The sequence below is a fragment of the Vulpes vulpes genome, chromosome 12 (assembly GCF_048418805.1).
Source record: "Vulpes vulpes isolate BD-2025 chromosome 12, VulVul3, whole genome shotgun sequence".
Classification (NCBI taxonomy): Eukaryota; Metazoa; Chordata; class Mammalia; order Carnivora; family Canidae; genus Vulpes; species Vulpes vulpes.
This window is the reverse complement of record NC_132791.1, coordinates 111,989,464-112,009,159: the sequence shown is the minus strand read 5'-3', so window position 1 is coordinate 112,009,159 and position 19,696 is coordinate 111,989,464. Positions and strand designations below refer to the sequence as shown.

General features: G+C 48.0%; 1 protein-coding gene across 6 annotated transcripts in view; it reads right to left on the bottom strand.

The window, feature by feature from the left end:
* SCN3B (sodium voltage-gated channel beta subunit 3) overlaps positions 1-18,840 on the bottom strand; it is a 36,883-nt gene extending 18,043 nt beyond the window's left edge. For all 6 annotated transcript variants that reach the window (XM_072729498.1, XM_072729499.1, XM_072729500.1 and 3 more), the window contains exons 1-5: positions 18,438-18,840; positions 17,976-18,057; positions 9,834-9,997; positions 7,085-7,310; positions 2,883-3,021 (exon numbers count right to left, since the gene is read on the bottom strand). In XM_072729498.1, coding sequence (XP_072585599.1) covers positions 2,883-3,021; positions 7,085-7,310; positions 9,834-9,997; positions 17,976-18,030 — 584 coding nt within the window. In that variant the 5' untranslated portion in view covers positions 18,031-18,057; positions 18,438-18,840. The remainder of the gene's footprint in view (positions 1-2,882; positions 3,022-7,084; positions 7,311-9,833; positions 9,998-17,975; positions 18,058-18,437) is intronic.
* Between the last annotated feature and the right edge of the window lie 856 nt (positions 18,841-19,696).

The following is a 19,696-nucleotide window of genomic DNA, read 5'->3' as shown; positions in this document are numbered from 1 at the left end:
TCAAATGTATTATTCCCAGGTACTGGAGAGTATTTGTTGCTACTGTAATGGAAATTTTTTCAAATGTTTTAGATATCTCGATGTTTCTCTAAATGTTTGTGGCTGGGCTAGAGGTGGTTTTTATAGGTTTACGTTTTGATTTGCATCTACAATCTTGTGGAATGTTCTCATTAGCTCTAAGGGTTTGTCCATAGATGGTCTTGGATTTCCGATGTCGGTGGAGGAGGTCATGGAGAGGACGTGGTTGCTGGGTGACCTGTGAGCTGGACCCCTGCAGCCAGGGGCTCCCCACCCTGCTTTCCTTGGAGAGCGCCTCTGCTTGCCTTCCCTCCCAAAAGCTGCCCCAGAGACCCAGCCTTAAGACAGTGATGTGAGGCTGCGACTTATCTGGACAATATCCTGTCTGAACCTAGTTAAGGCCTCTACACAAACTTTTAAGATTCTAGCAGGCTTGTCTTGTGGCTGCTCAAGAAAAGCCTGGTAAGGGTCGCCTGGGTGGCTCAGTGGTTGAGTGTTTGCCTTTGGCCCAGTGCATGATCCCAGAATCCTGGGATCGAGTCCCATATCGGGCTCCCCGCAGGGAGCCTGCTTCTCTCTCTGCCTGGGTCTCTGCCTCTCTCTATGTATCTCATGAATAAATAAACAAAATCCAAAAAAAAAAAAAAAATGAGCTTTGTAAGTAACTTCCCTGACTTATTCAACCCTCCACCTACCAATCCAGAGTGGCCGGCCTCTTCCTTTGGTCTATCTTTGTCCTCCCATCACACCCGGGAAGCTTCAGAGGAGATAGATAGATAACCAACGATAGATAAATTATACTGGGTGTGAATCAGGATACTTGGGTGTCTTCCCTTACAGTTTTTACTCTTTTTTTTAAACTTTGTATTTACTGAGTACACTACCTAGGTTCTGCAATTTAATATTGAATAGAAGCGAGACATGTTTCTAAATTATTGGCAGTTCCAACCCAGCCGGTGTTTGCTGGAGGTTACCTGAGTAGCTGCCCTTCAGCAGTTCAGAGATGACTGGTGTTTTGATTTAGTATGTATCCTGCTCAGGACACGTCGTGCTTCCTGGATCGGAGGAGAAGTGCTTTTTCTCAGCCACTGTATCTCTGGATATTGTTTCTCCTCCATTTCGTCTGTCCTGTTCTGATGGACACTCTCCATTTCCTTCTTCGTGTTTCATTGCACTAGTCCATCTGTTTAGATCTCTGCGCTTCATTCCGTTTGACTTCCTTACGTTGACGTCTGCATCTGATCTGCTGAACCCTTCCACAGGGTTTTAAAATTTATTGACTACCTGTTTCACGTTCAGATTTCTTGAATTCCTATTTAAAAATCTGCCTGTTGGTTTTCCTTAGCAACTTATTCTATTCTTATGCTCCTGGTTCATCCTTGTATTGCTTTAACTCTTTTAGACCAACTCGTTTTTTCTAAATTCTACCAAGTGTCTGAAGTTCCTGGGATTGAATCCTGCCATTTGTTTCTTCTCTTGCTTGTGTCCTGCTGCAGCTTGTAGCTTTGGATCAGACTGAAATCAGACTCAGCAGCGCTGAGTGTGGGGAATCCTGGTAAGCCTCAGCTGAGAGACGGTCCCTTCAGAACAGGTTTTCATTTGCTTCTACATGGTTATCACTGTCTGGGGACTAATTTTTTAATTGAATTTTTCAGCTTAGAGACTTCTGGATCCTGTAGGTAGTGTAAATTTAAATCCCGAACATTGTGAGTGCAGGCTTGTGGTTACTCATTCTCAAGAATCTTTTGTTTCTATCTGGGAGTCGGGCCAAGATAGGTAAGTCTCCTTGGGTTTTCCCCTAGGTTGGTGGACAGATTTTATGGTCTGTCCTTTACATATGTTGTAGCTCTTGGGGGATCCTGGCTCTGCTGGGGGCCTCGGTTCCAGCTCTGTCTTTTGTGCTGGCCGAGTTGTAGGCACTTTCTGTCCAAGCACTAAAATCCAAGCACCCAGGTTTCATCAGGAATGACAGCCTCTCCAGCACATTATTTTCTATCCTCATATCAGTTGTAATTTGTACTTTCCTGACACCATAGATATCATGCAAAACACTTTCTTTATCAAACATTTTTAAGTGATAAAAGCCTACGGTTTTTAGGATACCGCTTCAGCGATGTTGCTAGCCTTTTAAATCTAGGAGTTCTGTTTTTCTTCTCCCTGAACAACAGGCCAGAGCGGCCTCTTCAACCCTCACATCCCACCATTGCTTAGATGTGCTCACTCCTGAGTGACCAGGGACTTGGTGAAAATGGCAAAGGCACACTCTGGACATTGGGGAATGAGAGCCCCTACTCTGGGTATTCGATTGCTGCCAAGGTCCAGGATGAAGAACATGTGGCTCGGAGCTCCATAGCTAGTAAAAGGCAGTGCCCAGATGGCCTGGTGAGTTCCACAGTGTACAACAAATGGCTGAGAGTGACACAAAAACATGAATGTTTGGAATAGATGGGCCTAAAACCCAGCCTCTCCTCTCAGTATCTGTGGCCTCAGCAAGCCACTTAAGCTCCATAGGCCTGCGTTAGCATCTATACGATGGTCATAATAATGCTAACTTCATAGGATTGTGATGGCAGCTTATGGTTTTTTGTTTTGTTTTGTTTTTAGCTTATGGGCTTTTACATCAGAGGTTAACAGTACCGGTTAGGAGTTAGCAGACACAAATCAAAACCTTGCTTTGCCTCTTACAATGGCCTTGGGCAAACTCTCCCAGGCTCAGTTTTCTCATCTGTGGGTATATTAACTCAGCCTCCCTTGAAGATTGTGGTGAGGAGAGTGGAGGACTATGTCAATTGCTTAGCACCTCACCCGTGACAGCAAGCACTCGAAGGGGCCAGCTAGCATTATGTTGGCATCTTAGAACTTACGCATTTTCTTGGGCCGCCTCTTCGGCCTTTGAGACCTTCCTGTAGCAATATATCATCTCAATGAGCAGCCACAAGGTGAGGAAGACCAGCAGGATGTACATCATGATCTCTGAGACCACAGAGGTGAAGTCCTCTCCAGCTGCAAGGGGGGACAGTGAGGCTTAGAATGTGCATGTCCAACAAACCCAGAGCTGTCACTGGGTCAGAGATATATGAGACCTATTTTTAAGTATGGCTTAAGTAAGCACTGGGTCTAAGGAACTCAAGAAGGCTTCAGGAGTGATTTAATATCCTCTGATGCTCCTGTCTGTCAGCTTTCTCACCAACTTTCTTCTGGGGTGGGGGTTGAGGAGGAATGAGGAGTGGAAGAAATAATAGAGCAGTGGAAGCAATCTTGGAACGGTCTGAGATATAAGAGCCGCGTCCCTATTTTGTGTGAATCATCATTGCCCTTATTTGAGACCATTTGCCTAAAATGTAAGGCAAGGGTAAAACCGTTCACACCATTGCATTACCTGGCGTGTTCAAGAATATCTTGTGAGATGTGAAGGTCCACACAGATGTGGGGAGCGTATCCCGTCCAACCACCTGTGTCCTCTGAGTTTAGGGTGGCAGAGGGAGAGAGGGTGGGACACATGTGTGGGGCCAGTACAGTCAGCCTGCCCGTGGTCTGGGCGTGCTCTCTCCATGTCTGGATGGGAAACAGGGTCCTTCCCAGCCCACCTTTCTGCCAGGTCATCCCAAAACCAAACAGAAATGAGAATTGGAGCATTCCATGTATTAAGCAGACTTTCTGAAAGACAAACCTGATCCTGCCATTTTCATGCTTAAAACCCTCCGTGTTCCATGCTGCCCTCAGGAGAAAGACCAAACTCTGTTAACAGGGCATGTGGGACTATTCACAGTCCGGCTCTTTTCTCCTCATTTCTGCTCGATGCACCAGCAAAACGTCACTTCTCATATACACTGTGGTCTTTGGGGATCTGTGGACTTTTCTTCACCCTCTATCCCCCTCCTTATTTCCCCTTCTGTGACTGGACTCCCTCTGCTACCTCTGTCCCCATATCCTCTCCTGCCTTTCCATCCCCTGACCATTCTTCCCAGTGCCACCAAAGTCCCCCGCTCTGTGAAACCTGCCTCAGCCTCTCCTCCGAGCACTTTTCTCATCTGTCCATTGTTATTGTGATGTGTTTCTCTCTCTTCTCTAGTGACTGTTTGCTTATTAAGAACACGTTTTACATATTTCTGAATTATCCATCTGTCGTTTCATCCCGGAGTGTCTGAAGTACTCAATAAGTATTTGTTGAATGAATGAATATAAATAAATATCGATCTTTGTTTCACGGCCAACCAAAATGACAATTAAAACATGATATATGGCAAATTGTCCTGATACATCTTCCTTTCTCGTGGGAAAGAAGATTGCAGCCACATATTCTGTTGCTAACTCCTACCAGTGAATTAGATTCATGCTCCTTGGTTATTCACAGGCCCCGGTCATCCATAAGGCCTTGCTCATTAAAAGCACAGAATAGCTCCTACCATGACCCTCAGCTCTGAGAAGCAGTCCAAAGACTCCAGGATCACCCACGTTTCCTGGATGCTGGACCTCCTGAGGCTAGAGGTCACAGATGGAGCTTGAGGCACAGAAGAACACCATGCACATCAAATGCCTTTTTGCGGGCTCGATACTACCTGATTTGTGATACAATCATCTCAAGGAACATGCTTTTTAAATGCAATAGCCTGGAAGTAGTAACACAGGAAGAAGCCATCTATGCTCAGTATTTTTAGTCACTTCTAGGTAAAGAGATCTCAGATTTTTGTCTTAGAGCCAGGAGGTCAGAGCTTAGGGCAGAATAAGTTCAGCTTGAACAAAGAGAACCAGAGAGATTCTGGGAGAACATAGGAATGGAGGAAATGTAGTGGGGTGTGTCAAGGTGGAGCGTGTGGCTCTGAGCCTTATGAGAGCAGTGAATGTGGGTGGGGGTGTTCTCAGGCTGCCATGGGGTCGCAGAGGAAAAGGAAAAGAAGGAAGGAAGGAAGGAAGGAAGGAAGGAAGGAAGGAAGGAAAAAAGTTATGAAACGAAGGAGAAGAAAAAAAGAGTAGCAAGGAGTGGGATGGTAGTAGAAGGAAAAGAGTCAATGGACAGAGAGGTAGCCTGGTGGGCGAAAGATCTGGCTTGTAGTCCTGCACCTGGTGCTAATTCGCTTCACGTCCCTAGGCAAGCCCCTCACTGATCTCCCCACCACAAAATGAGAGGCACCAGAGCCGCACCCTCCAAGCAATCACCTGGGGAGTCATTTCTATGACATAAGCCAGACCTCACTCCAACTGCCGAACTCACACATACCCACAGGAGTGTACGGAGATGTCTACACTGAAGGAAAGCCCCCTGCGCGATTCTGACTCCTGCTCTTTGTTCAGAACACCTGGATGAAATGAGAGCCAAGCTTCCCTCCAGCCCTACCATCCCGAGAAGCTCTGTGGTTCTGATGACAGACTTGTTTTCCTTCTATTCTGGCCCAAGCCTTGCTCTGGTGCCCAGCAGGTGGCCTGGTTCAGCTTCGCCACCCTTTCCACTGGAGGCAAAAGCCTGAGAGAGCAGCGGGTGAGACAGGCACCTTCCCAGGGTCCGGCGGGCACAGCCAAGTTCCCGGCGGTGAGCAGTAGAGGGCGCTGGCTTCTCTTCCCCGGGGAGAAGAGGTGTGTAAACAGAGAGGATAATGGAACTTCTGAACAGAAAAATACCTTAGAGAGCTTCCAGTCCAACCCATTCCAGGTACACAAGAGGAGATGCGCTCAGAGGGGGAAGACAGCTCATCAGGCCTAAATGCCAGTGGTCCAAGGGTGCTTCTGCTCGTTCAGAATTGACCTACTCGTTTTAGTCATGTTGTCCTCATCAGGACCAAATCATGACATCTCTTGCCCTGCCATCTGCTCTCAAGTGTGCTTCATGAATTCTATCACAATAACATGAGAAAAAAAAATCAGACTTGTGACTTGGAAGTCAGGGTTCTTGGGAATCCTAGGAAGAGCCCTGTCTTGATCTTGACCTCTTCTTTCATGCCCCACACCTCTTGCCTGCTCACCATCCTATATCTTGGGGCAGTGATAATGCCAGAAATAGATCGCCTGAGAACAAGCTAGAAAAAAGGGAACCATCATTTAACTTGGATGAGAAAACACAAAAGGAGGTGCATATATCACTCTTCTGACACGTGAGGGAGTGTTAGCAAGGGGCTAGGAGCCGCAACTCCGGGAGTCCCTTGAAGGCAGAATGAGAATGGTGTTTGAGAACACTCAAACTTTACCCTCAAGATTCCGGACCAGGTTAAAACAGAAACATTTGAGTTGGGTTGGCAGTAGAAGGAAAAGAAGAAGTAGAAGGAAAAGTCCCCTCTGCCCACCTCGCTAACAAGAAACTAGCTGTGGGAAATCTGAAGATTTTAAACTAAAGACCAGAAAGGTGGTTTTTTTTTTTTTTTCTCCCAGTCAAGAATGAGGTTATGTGATGAGAGATGCCGGGGATGGGGAAGGAGGGTTGCTTGTGTGATTACTGTGGGGGGGAAACAGAAGACAAAAGATGGTCAAACTCTGGTTTAGAGCAGTGGTTCTCAAAGTGTAGTCCCCAGCAGCATGGGCATCTCCTGGCAATTCGTTAGGTGTGCAAATTCCCAGGCTCTATCTATCTACCGAATCAGAAAGTCTGCATTTTAAAAAGTCCCGGGGGGGACTTGGAGGCTTGCTGGAGTCTGAGCACGGATGGGTCAGGGCTACGTGTGGCTTACACACAAGAGGGTTAGACGGCCTCTAGATATCCTCATGAGATTCCCTCTGCCCATCGAGTCAGGGAATCAACACAAGCCAGAGAAGCAGGTGTAGCTGGTTTGGCAGCTTTAGGCCTCATGGAGGCCGCCCTCTTTCTCCAAGGATGAGAATCAGAGGATCAAGGAAGAGGTCATTCTACTGTCATCTCTGAGCCTTTCTGCTTTGAGGAAAGGTGCAGAGAGGCAAGCTGTCAGGCAGTTTGCAGTTCAGCTGGCCGCTAAAGGAAGACAAGACAACGGTGACATGTTCATATATCACTGCTCTGGATAAGTGGGTTTTGCACTCTGCAAGGGTGTCATTTGTGTGGAAACCCACCGTCCTCCCTCCCCAAGAGCAAGGCACCCCAGAGAACTTGTGGCCCCAGCCTCACCCTCCTCGGTGACTCGGAGGGGGATCAGCCGTGTGGTCTTCACAAAGGGGCGATGTGCTTCAAAAGCAAACTCCCGGGACACGTTGCAGGTGTAGAGGCCAGAGTCATTCAGGGTGACGTTGAGCACAGTGATGGAGACATCCTGCAAGTCCTTGCTCCCGTTCCACTGCAGGCGTCCCTGGAAGGGGCTCTCCACCTCCTGCTGGCCGTTTCGATACTCATAGATCTGCAGGTAGAGAAGCAAAAGAGAGTAGGGCCAGGAAAGAAAATAGGGTGGGAGAGCCAGGATGGGGACAGGTCAGAGCAAAGGAGCAGAATTGTGCATGGACAGAGAAGAAAGGGGACAGTGTTACAAGGAGATCCCGAGTGTGGGTGTAGGATAAGGAGGCTCGGAGGAGGGCAGGGAAGAGAGAAAGGCAGGGAAACGTGACCAAAGGTAGATGCAGAAAGGGGGAGGCAGGAAGGAGGCTGGCAGGAAAAAAGAGGTGCAAAGAAAGAAAACAAAAGTAGGTGAGTGAAGGGGCACCTGGGTGGCTCAGTCGGTTAAGCATCTGCCTTCAGCTCAGGTCATGATCTCAGAGTCCTGGGATCAAGCCCCGCATCAGGCTCCCTGCTCAGCAGTGAGTCATCTGCTTCTCCCTCTCCCTCTGCCTTTCCTCTTGCTCGTGGTTTCTCTCTCTCTCTCTCTCAAATAAATAAATACAATCTTTTAAAAATTATTTTTAAAAAAGGTAAATGAAGCATACAGGAGACCAAGAGGGGGAAACTGAGAGAAAGAAAAAATTGGAAGGAGAGAGAGAGCAAGAGAGTAAGATGGGTCACTGGGGCACCAGTGAGAAAACAGGGCATAGAGACCAGGAAGGCCAGCTTCCTGAGTCACAAAGACATTTGAAAGCTTCGGCCTCAGAACTTGACTCTCTGATCTGGTTCTCACTGAGGGGATGTGGCCAGTCTGGGTGGGCGACGGACTGGGACCCAGGACGCCAAAGTGTCACAGACGAGCAGAGAGCTGCAAAGTGATATGCACACCTCATGTCTTTCACTTTGGGCTGAATAATAACTGAAATGCGGTCTCAAAACTTCTTTTCTCAGACACCTCCACCGTCTTATTCTCTACAGCTGTGCTGTCCATTCTGGTCTCCACTTGGCACGTGTGGCTACTTACATGAAAAATTAAATGACTAGAAATTAAATAAAGTGTAAAACTCACAAGACACATTTCAAGGGCTCAGTGGCCACATGTGGCTCATGGCTACTGTACTGGACACCATGAATATGGAACATTTCCACTTTCACAAAAATTCCTAGGAGACAGCATTGCTTTGTACGGCCACTACTACCTTCTGAAGTTTCCTTTCTTCTGTGTGAGTCAACTTCTACTCACTTTGGGCAGACCTGGAAACAGAGTCGGTGGCTAGCACACAACCAGGCTGAGGCCACTGGGGGCCTTTGCCTCTGGCCCAGACATCCAGGTGCCTGTGACCTGGGGACTAGCCTCGGTCACAGTCAACTCTGAGTGAACCCCAAGGTTTCAGGGGAGTCTACTGGTTCCAGTTCTGGCACCTGATTGGAGCATACACTCAACTTCACCCTGCTGTTGTCTCCAAGAAGTCTTTGTAGGAAAGAAACTTGCCTCTGGGACGGTGGCATAGTGCAGTAAAATGAGCTTTGTGTCCCTAGTTCGAATCTAAGCTCTCTAATCAACTTGACTTCTTTGGGCCTTAGTAGCCTCACTTATGTACTTATTCCTTTTCTCCAGCAAACACTTATATCGTGCCTCCTATATTCCAGGGCTCCTCTAAATGCATTAAAAATTAAAGCTAACAACTTTGAAGGTAACAGTTCTGAGGCTGCTATGGTTTGCATCTCCATGTTAGAGATGAGGACACTGAGGCACAGGGCTGAAGCAGACTGTCCCAGGGCACAGAGCTCATAGGTGGTGGAATTAAGACTCAAACCCAGGGACTGAGGTTCCGGAGCCCAGCCATCCCCAAGGTGGTATTCAAAGTGTGTACCAACCACATTGGCCATGGCACCAACCAATCAGAATTGACATTAGCCATGGCACAGGGCGGAGTCTTGGAGGCTCCCTGCTCTGTTAGGGTGATTTCTTAGTTTCTAGAACATGAGGAGATTCGCAGGTTCCTGGTGGGACCGATGGCGGTGAGACCACTCGGGAGGCTTGGCACAGCAAATATCCAGTATAGAACTATTTAAATATTTCACTCATCATGGATGCTGTGCTGGGCACGCCAGCTGAAGAGCAGCTTGGTCATTCCTGTCACTCTTATTGCCCTGAGATTGTGAGATTTCAGCAAGCTAACCTACGCTATTCCATTTAATGACGCTGAGTGTCATTTCAATTTTTCTGCCAATTTAATTCATCCAATCCAATGGTGCAGAAAATTAAACACACCTGCGAAGTGCCTTATCAGGTGCCGAGCACACAGTAGGCTCTAAGCGCTGTTTATCTCTCCTCCCCCTTCCCCTGCTCATGACCAGGACCGCTCACAGCTGGCCAAGTGCCCTTCCTTTCACAGAGGCTGGGCTGTCAGTTATCTGCTGGGGAGCTGTCAGTGCTTTGAAAAGAAAGAGCCAGTATTTGTCAGATCTTCATTCCCCAGACTCTCAGGAGCCAGGCACATAACAGCAGAGGCAAGTAAAAGAAAGGCCAGAAAAAAAAAAAAGAAAAGAAAAAGAAAAGAAAAGAAAAGAAAAAAGAAAGGCCAGAGTCAGCAGCCAGACATACAAGGAAATCTTTACCGCCCTCGGGCCTGTAGAACCATTCCACCACGGTGGTAGCCTCCACCTCCTCCCTCTTCATGCAGGAGATGCAGCGCAGCTTCATGGGGTTGCCCTGAACGGCCTCCGTCTCCGAGGGCACTTCCACACACACAGGGAAGCAGACACTGACTGGAGAGAGGCCGGGTGACAGGGAAGGAACAGGAGGTATTGGGGAGGCAGGTACCAGGAGAGCAACATTGGAGAATAAAAGGGAGGGAGAAGAGACAAAGAAGCAAGAATCATGAGACAAACTTGAAAGTCGCGTGGACACGTATGTACATCTTCACCTGTGCTCCCCAAGGATGCTCACTCAGAGCAGGCAGGGAGTGAGCTAGAGGAGCCATGCATGACTCGGAATTTACCGAAAGCCTCCTAGGATGCAGCTGGGATGTGGTACAGCCTAGAGCCGTGTCCTCAAAGGCTTAGAGTCTTGGTGGGAAACAGGGGGCGCACACACACCCATTCACTGACCACCCATGCACCCCTTCATTCAGCCACCATTCACTGAACTCTATTCTATGCCAGGCCTAATGCTAGGCTAAGTCACAAAGATGAACGAAACACTAACCACACCCGAAAGGCATTTATAGTCTAGCAGAGAACACATACTCCTACGTATCATTAAATGGGGCTATGATGAATGCCATGCTGGTGATGTGCTCTGTTCCCAGAGGAGGGACAATTATTCCTGGTGGGACTGGGGAGAGAGAAAGAGAAGGAAGATGAGGCTGGGGTCTAGAAAGGGAGCTAGAACCACACTGTGAAGACCTTTCTATGAAGGGTCAGATGTTTGCAAGCCACAGAGAGATGTAACTAAATCTGAATTTTATGGAAAAAATGTAGGTAATTCTGATGGTTGGTGGGAGATGGAGCAGCCTTGAGGAAGACAGTGAACTGACCACTCGTCTGGAGTGATGCTTTTTGCAGAGGAGTGGAGAGAACCAAAGTTAAAATCTGGAGAGAGGTCAGATTGGGGGGAACACCTTATATGCTGTATGGAGGTCTGGACTTACAGTCCCAGCCCTCTAGAAACTTGTAACCCATAAAAAAAAGGCAAGTACATCAGACTGTACTTTCAGAATGAGTCAAAAGTGGAATGTGGCTGCCAACAAGGCAAGTGCAAATGTGGGCTGCATTAACAGATGTACAATGTACAGAATGAGAAACAGTGCCTCTGCACTGTTCAGAACAAATCTGGATCATTATAATCAGTTCAGGGTGTCACGTTTTGCAAAAGAAAGTTGTTCAATGAGTGCATGCCCAGAGGGGGGCAAGATGGAGAAGGGTCTGGGGACAAAATCTGGGGAAAAACAGATGGGAGGATGAGGGAGTGCCTGACTTGGACACAGAACTTATCTGTCTTCAAATATTTGAAGGCGGGCCTGTGGAAAAGAAAATAAATTCTGTCCAATTCCAGAAATTATAAGAAAGTAAGTTGAGCTCATTAAAAAAAAAAAGAGAGAGAGAGAGAGTTTTCTGGTGCTAAAGCTGTTCACCTAATGCAAAAAACTATTTGGTAAAGAGTTTACACTTCATTGTATGGAAGATTAAAAAGTGGGATGACCATGAAAGATTCCTGTATCAGGACTTCTAGGGCCCCTTCTGATGCTACCTTCTCATGAATAATAAAAACAGAAGCCCTAAAAAAAAATGAAGCCATACACATTGATATTTAAAAGCTAGTACATCCCTACCATTTGCTTCAATGTGAATGGAACTGGAGGGTAATATTCTGAGTGAAGTAAGTCAATCAGAGAAGGACAGACATTATATGGTTTCACTCATACGAGGAATATAAAAAATAGTGAAAGGGATTAAAGGGAAAGGAGAGAAAATGAGTGAGAGAAATCAGAGAGGGAGACAGAACATGAGAGACTCCTAACTCTCGGAAACGAACAAGGGGTAGTGGAAGGGGAGGTGGGTGGGAGGATGGGGTGACTGGGTGACGGGCACTGAGGGGGGCGCTTGACAGATGAGCACTGGGTGTTATGCTATATGTTGGAAAACTGAACTCCAATATAAAAATATACAAAAAAAAATAAAGTTTAAAAAAAAAGCTAGTACACTGTAAATGGTTAGTCTGTTTCTGTATTGGCAAACAATTCATTCTAAAAACAGAGGTTTAGAGCTTAAAATGAGATTGACTAATTGAGTCAAAAAATAAATTACATTTGACTGACTTTGAAGGCAAAATTGTCGTTATTAAACACAGAGTTTAAAAAACAAGTGGCACTAGAATTTCTCACCTCACTGATTGCCAGGGTAGATTTGGCTCAACTGGCTGGCTAGGCAGGTGTCCCTTTCCTCCCTCACTGCCCCATGTGCATCCCTCCCGAAGCTGTGCACTTGAAGAGGACAATCTTATAAAGGAGGACCATTCTTTGTCAAGGGCATATGAGTAGCTGTGCTCCCCTGCTAGAACCTACAAACAAGCTCTCAAGATCCGTTTGTCAGAGAACATGGGGTAGTCATGCTTTCAACACTCCGGACGTATCTGAATGAGGCACTGCAGATGGCAGTCGCCTTTCTATAAAAACAAACAAGTGGCACTATGATGGAACTTAGAACATCAAAGTAAAATCAAATTAATTGGTTTTAAAACTCTCAAGCAAGCTGAGGCTGGTCTTATATGGTAGTCTGCAAGAAGGTCTCCTGCTTCTGCATATGGACCATCACTTCCAAGGAGAGAGGCTCTGTATCTAGAAAGAACTGATCAGAAACACTTTCAGAGTGTGATGTGTTTGAAGTCTTGATTGTTGACCTGGTTGAAAAAAAAGAGAGAAGAAGGTGTGGTCTGTGCAAAAGTTTGGGAATGAATAGAGAATGTGTATTGAGGACTCTGTGTTGCAGGCAGCCTTAGGGCATATTTAATGAGACCTGGTAAAGATTAAGTTAGTTCAACGATGATGGCTTCAAAGCGGGATAGGAAAATGTACCAAGGAACGCACAGGAATAAATACAGAGGCAGGATGAAGATGTACTTAGTAGCTGAAGGCCTCAGTTTATCTACTCTTTAACCTCTGAGACTCAGTATATTCATCAACAGCATGCTGAAAATAACATCTATCTAATACAGTATTTTATGGAGTGATTTATAGGAATGTGCTTTGCACGCATATGACTTGTTAAGGTATTTTGCCCTTCATCTGCTTGTTAGCTATTCAACAAATATATTGTGTGCTTATCATGTGCCAGGCACTGTTCTAGGCAGTGACAATACAGCTGGGAACAAAACAGAAACCATCCCTGTTCTCATGGAGTCTACACATCCCAGGGGAGGGTGAGAAAAATAAGAAACATTACAATAAGTACTATGAGAAAAAGGAAAACAGGGTAGAGGGACATAGGCACATTGGGGACAGCCTCATGGAGACGGTGACAATGAGCAGGCACTGAAGGAAAAAAAATGAGGGAAAGAAAGGAGATATATGAATATCTGTGAGCAAGTGTGCCAAGTAGAGGAAAGAACATTCCAAGGATCCTAGGGTTGGAGTGTCTATTGAAAGCAAAGAGCATGATAAAGCACAGGGAACAAAGTGAGAAAGAAGGACACATAAGCCGGGGCTAGATCACAGCTGGTCTACACAATTAGAATTTTGACTTTTGCTAGGAGTGACATGGGGAACCCTGGAGTCTTCTGAGTGGAAGAATGATATGATTTATACAAAATTACATGATCTGACTGCTATGTTGAGAATAAGTGGAAGAGGTGAGGAAGGACAAGTATGGAAGCAAAGAGAATAGTTAAGAGGCTGGTATGCTGATCAGACCGAGAGACAACTCAATGGTTTTGCTTGGATGAAGGTGGTAGTAGAGCTGCTCGGGTTTGAAAAGGAATAATTTACTGGACCAACACCCTCGAATAGGTGTCAGGCGATGTACTTTAGTGAATAAGTAGATGAATTGGTCTTAAATAGAAGCACAGTCAGATTGTTTACGGTTAAAGAAGGGCGAACAGAATCTATGCAGTCAGGATGATGACTATGGATAGCATGGCAGTCTCCCTTTTTCCTGAGTTGCTCCCGAGATGACAATATTTTTTTTAAAGATTTTACTTATTTTTTATTAATGAGAGACACAAAGAGAGAGAGAGAGAGAGGCAGAGACACAGGCAGAGGGAGAAGCAGGCTCCATGTAGGGAACCCGATGTGGGACTTGATCCCGGGTCTCCAGGATCAGGCCCTGGGCTGAAGGCAGTGCTAAACCACTGAGCCACCCGGGCTGCCCGAGATGACAATAATCTAAGGTATCATCAGAGAACAAGTGCTACTGACTGATTCCCTTCTCATGGCCAAAGCCCAATTTCAAGGCATAAGAATTCTGCTCATGGGGGATCCCTGGGTGGCGCAGCGGTTTAGCGCCTGCCTTTGGCCCAGGGCGCGATCCTGGAGACCCGGGATCGAATCCCATGTTGGGCTCCCGGTGCATGGAGCCTGCTTCTCCCTCTCCCTGTGTCTCTGCCTCTCTCTCTCTCTGTGTGTGTGTGTGTGTGTGTGTGTGTGACTATCATAAATAAATAAAAATTAAAAAAAAAAGAATTCTGCTCATGGGGCTCTAGATAGTACACAAAATGGCCACAAAATTCTCTCATCCCTCTTTGCTTGACCTTTGCTAACATAACTTGTGGCTCCTTCCATCAAGAGGTGAAATCTAGGGCAGCCCAGGTGGCCCAGTGGTTTAGCGCCGCCTTCAGCCCAAGGTGTGATCCTGGAGACCCGGGGTCGAGTCCTGTGTCGGGCTCCCTGCATGGAGCCTGCTTCTCCCTCTGCCTGTGTCTCTGCCTCTCTCTCTCTCTCTCTCTCTCTCTCTTTCTCTCTCTCTCTGTCTCTCATGAATAAATAAAATCTTTAAAAAAAAAGAAGAGGTGAAATCTGTTTTTCCACCCCATGGAGACTGCCCCTCTGTCTACGAAACTCTCTAGATATCCAAGAAACGTTGTACATATGGCGGGTAATCAAGCCACATGGCTGACTGTAAGTAATAAACTCCTGGAATAATCTTGGCCAAATCATTGGACCTTTGGTCTCTTCTGCAATTTCCATGGTAATAATGAAGAAATTTCTGAGAAGGTAGAATGTGATGTTATTACTAATGATTATATTTAACTAAGGAATAGTATCGATTTATTATGAGGTGGAGAGTAATGTACTGAACTCACTCCTCTCATGCCCCCAAATCTTTTTCTTCTTTGGGCATTACTACATTGCACCTCGCCCCACCCCCAGCCCAGTTTGCTCTAGAATGCTTTTCTTTGTGGTAAGATAATAAAGACTCTGATTAGAATGTAAATACTTTCCAAAAGAGGATAATAAATGAAGTTATCTGTAGATATTAACACCCTGAAGTGATTTGTCTATCAGATTAGCCAGTCACTTAGCAGATCCTTGAAAGAATGGGGTGCAGCAAGGTGGGCTGCTGGGAGGAAGAGAGGAAAACATGCCCCAATACAGCAGACACCTGGAAGAGTAGACCTGGACCTACAGGCTAAGCAGGACTTTAGGTAAGGCAATGGCGTGATGGAGGGGAGGAAGAGTGGGGGGCTCAGAAAAAGGATGAAAGGACAGATAACCATCTGGCAATCCAGCACAGCAGCACATGTGTCCATAAGAGGTACTAGAACAAGTACTAGAAGGTTGAAATCAGGAGACCAGAGTTCTCTAGCAAGTTCTTCCCTCTCCCTGAGCTCATTTCCTCACCTCTAAATTAGATATAATACTACTTTCCCCTGAACACCCCCAGGGATTGATAGGGTAACCAAAAAGAAGTAATGAATTGAAAACTGCTTTGCAAACTATAACACACCAGGCAAGTGTTAAGTTTTTTTAAAGTTACGTATTACATACTTTGTTAAAGGAAATAAGGGAACTCTTTTCAATACGTGCAGAAAGTAATATCATGGAAAAGAGTCTTTCCATTCATATTGCATCATGTGAAAAATCAACTTGGGAAGGGAGAACTTATCTAGTCGAAGTGGCCTTCAAATACTAGAATTACATTCAAATAAAATGAAATTGCATTTGTGAAATGAGGCTCTTTCTCTTACATCTGATGATCAAGTTTCCCAAACCATCCCTCTTTGCTTCTGCAGCTTTTAAGTTTTGTGAACCAATGTTCTGGTTATAAAGAAGCTGAGAATCAGCAAGCATGCGTGTGATGTGCCCATCTCTTCCAAAGGTTTTATTTTGGGGTGCGGTGGGGAGTGGGAGTGAAGAGAGGGGTGGACACTGCCAAGTTTAGCAATATTCTGTAACTATTTCCTTACTCTCAGTCTTAGACATTATCTGCTCCAAATTCCAAACTTTACCTATGAGGAACCAGATACTCTAAGGTTGTTACATAGCAAGCTAATGGCAGAACTAAGACTCCAGAGCTAAGACTCCAAGCCAAGCTCTGTAAGTCTTAAGAGGGGCTTGGAATAAAATGGCATGCCCACCCCCACCCCTGGAATTCAGGCAGGGATGCTAAACATTTAAATTAAGGTTTGGGAAGAAAGGCTCTTTAGAATCTTACCTGGGCCCTTGTCTGCAACTTCATTTCCCGTTGCTTTACCCACACTTTCTTATCCAGCCAGACAAACCTCTCCTAAGCCTCATGTCCCTAGTCTTAGCCTCCCCCCGCCCCCCGCCCCCGAGGAAATCCCAGCCTTAAATCTTCAAGGCAGGTGAGATCATTGGCAACCTATTATGTCTGCTCCATCTTCTGGTGTAGTCTACTCTACTGGGAATGGATGGCGGTGAGTCTACCCTTGGGATTGGCATTACTCTCCCTCTTTGTCCTTCCAGGACTGTCTCATCAGGCATTTTGTTCAACAGGAAGCTTGGCTTTGCTTTTGGTCACATGCACAATCCAGATAATGCTGGCAGCCAATAAATCCTGGAGGCTTAATAAAGTGATACTAAGGCAAAGAGGCAATTCCCATCAGCATATTTGCCACTGCACAGGCAGGATGAGTTTCATGCCAACCGCGGGAGAACAATCCCACATGCCCGGTTTCAATAAAGCAGGTGGGCACGATCACTTCTAATTATCCTGGTTATTGATTTTTAGCATAGAGGAAGGTAAAAGCATGGAAAAAGTAGGAATGTAGAAGATCATGTGAAGCAATATATCAACTGAAGAGCACTTATATTTGACCTGAAGTTCTAATCAGAGGCACCAAAACAGAGATGCCCACAACTACACAACCATCACATACACACACGTACACACATCCTCACCAGTCCATTCAGGTGCCCATTCTAACATGCTCAGACATACACTAACACACACATTCAAACACCGAGGAATACACATCCACACAGTAAAGCATACTCTCAATCACATACTCAGATGTTATCACGTAGACTCGTTAACTCGCTCTACACACTAGCAGGCACCTCACTCCGACACTACTCTGCTCAGCCTTACTGTTGGAAGTGAAGGTCTTCCTTATTTGGAGGGAGAAGGTCACCTTATTTCCTCACAGCAAACAAGAACCTATTCATTTCTGAAAGCAAAAAAACCGCATAGCTTCCCAAACACCAAAGCACCTTAGCTTCGCACATTCATGAAAAAGAATAAAGATGCAATGCCCAGGTGCCTATTAATCAAAGCCATAGCTGCAAATGGCTGAAGCCTATTTCCCTTATTAGAATCAAACAAATGGATCAACAGAGAAAGTGTTTTCACTCTCAAAATGCGTGCACCCGGCTTTAAAAAAAAAAAAAAAAGGCACGGGAATTAATCTGAAGACCCACCGATTTCTCACTGAAACAATGAAATGTAAATGCAACCGAGATTTTTCATAATGAACATGACTGCATTCCCTTTCAGCAAAGGAAAAGGGGTGGTGGTGGAATACTTTGGAATCAACAGGAAACAGGAGGAGTGGTGGGAAAACCAGCAAGGGTGGTTCAGGAATAAAGCAGCAGGAGAGTAAGGAGGTGTTTTTCCAATCTCAAAAATCCCAGCTCTCATGGAACCCCTGTGGATCTCCGTGCCTGGCAGGCAAGCCTAGAGGGAAGCCAACCGGGGCTCCTTTTTGTCACAAACGACACGAATCAAGTGTTATTATTGGTGGCATTATTACTGTTCTCAGCATCTCGCATGGCAGGGGGCTGGTACTTACCCCAGAAGATGAGCACGAGGGAAGCCAGGGGAAACAATCTGTTGAAGGCAGGCATCTTTTCTCCGGCGGGTGGCTTCCGGGGCTACACAGGGAGATTCCCGCGGTCAACAATTCGCCCTCTCCGATACTTTCGAGGAAACCCTTTGGGACCAACTGCCCCAAGGGGGCGACTTTCGGACCGAAATAAGGGCCAGCGACCGAGCCGGGCGGGGGGTTCGGCTCCGAGCCGAGCGGGCGCGCCGCCCCGAGCCGGGGAGCGCGCGGTCCCCGGGGCCCGTTGCCGGGATCCGGTTCAGCACCGCGGACAGCGCCCTCCCCGCGCCCCGCGCCCCGCGCCCCGCGCCCCCGGCTCCGCGCCCCGCGCCCCGCGCCCCGCGCCCCGCGCCCGCTCGGCTGGGGCAGAACGGCGCTGGCTCTGGGCGGCCGGGCTGTCCACGGGGCCCCCGCGGGGCCGCCTCTCACCTCCCCTGGGAACAGCGCCGCGCCGACCAGGATCCGCCGAGACCCCGCAGCTTCGGCTTCATCCGCGTGCCCCGGCTCCCCGAGGCCGCCCGGCCACCCCGTCCGAGCTCCTAGATCCGTTCCCCTCGGCCCCGTCCACGCCCGCCCGCCGCTCCCCGGGAAGGTCCGGAGGGGCGGGGAAGGAGGCGGAGGCTCCTTGGGTCGGGCCGCCGCTCTCGGGAGAGGGTGGGGGTGGGAGGAGGCAGGGAGGAGGCAGGGAGGGCGGGCCCCTTCCCCCGGGCTCGCCCCCAGGTAGAGCGGGGCCCGGACCCTGGGTGGCGGGTGGCCAACTGCCCTTCTCCGGGTCCCCCTTGACCGCGTCCGCTGTCAGCCTTGACATGCGCAGGCGGCTGTCCCCCCCCCCCCCCCCGCCACCACGGACCCACCCCTCGTGCACACGCTCCCCACCCCCAAACAGGCGTGCCCCTCCCAGGGCCGAGCGCGGGGTGGAGCCTGGGGCGGCGCAACCCCCTGCAGACCTCGCGGTGTCTGGGCCGGCGGGCTGGCTCCGGGTCCCCGCGGCGCTCCCCAGCCCCGGGCACGCCTCCCCGCCGCTTCACACCCTGGGCGACCCCGCCGCCGCGCGGGCACAGGCAAGCTGGCCTCCGGCTCCAGGAGCGGGAGGGCCAGGTCCCTTTCGGGCAGTGATGTCATCTGCAATGTAGACTGTACACGAGAAGCGCCGGGCTCCCCCCCTCCGCCCCCAGCCCGTCCCCCTCTGTTCTCCTCTCCTAGCCTGTGTCCAGCCTTGCGTAATGGGGTCCGGGCACACCGAACGCAGCAAGACAATCCCTGTTGCGGAGAAGGGGGTAGGGGTGAGGCGCACCTGTTCCGTGTTCACCTCCTCCGCCAGCGAGGTGCTCAAGCCTCAGCGCGCGAGTGGTGCTGGGCGTGGGGGCAGCTCCCTCTTGTTCTAATCGCTTTTTCTTTTTTCTTGTCTCTCCCCCCCCCCCTTTTTTTTTTTAGTTTAAAAAGCAGATAGATTGTGGTTTGGCTTCTTCCAACGGTTGGCCACTCCCTAGTCCTAGCAGCTGTTTCAGTCCCCCGCCCCCCCCCCCCCACCGCATCTCTGGAAGGGAAACCTGAAACTTTAAATTCGAACTCAGATTTGTTATAAACTCAAATTGACATAATACATTAGGAATGCCTGGAACTGAAATGAAAGACTAATACAAAAGTTTCCCCCTCCAGGCCCTTCTTAGTCCCTCCTGCTCCTTTTC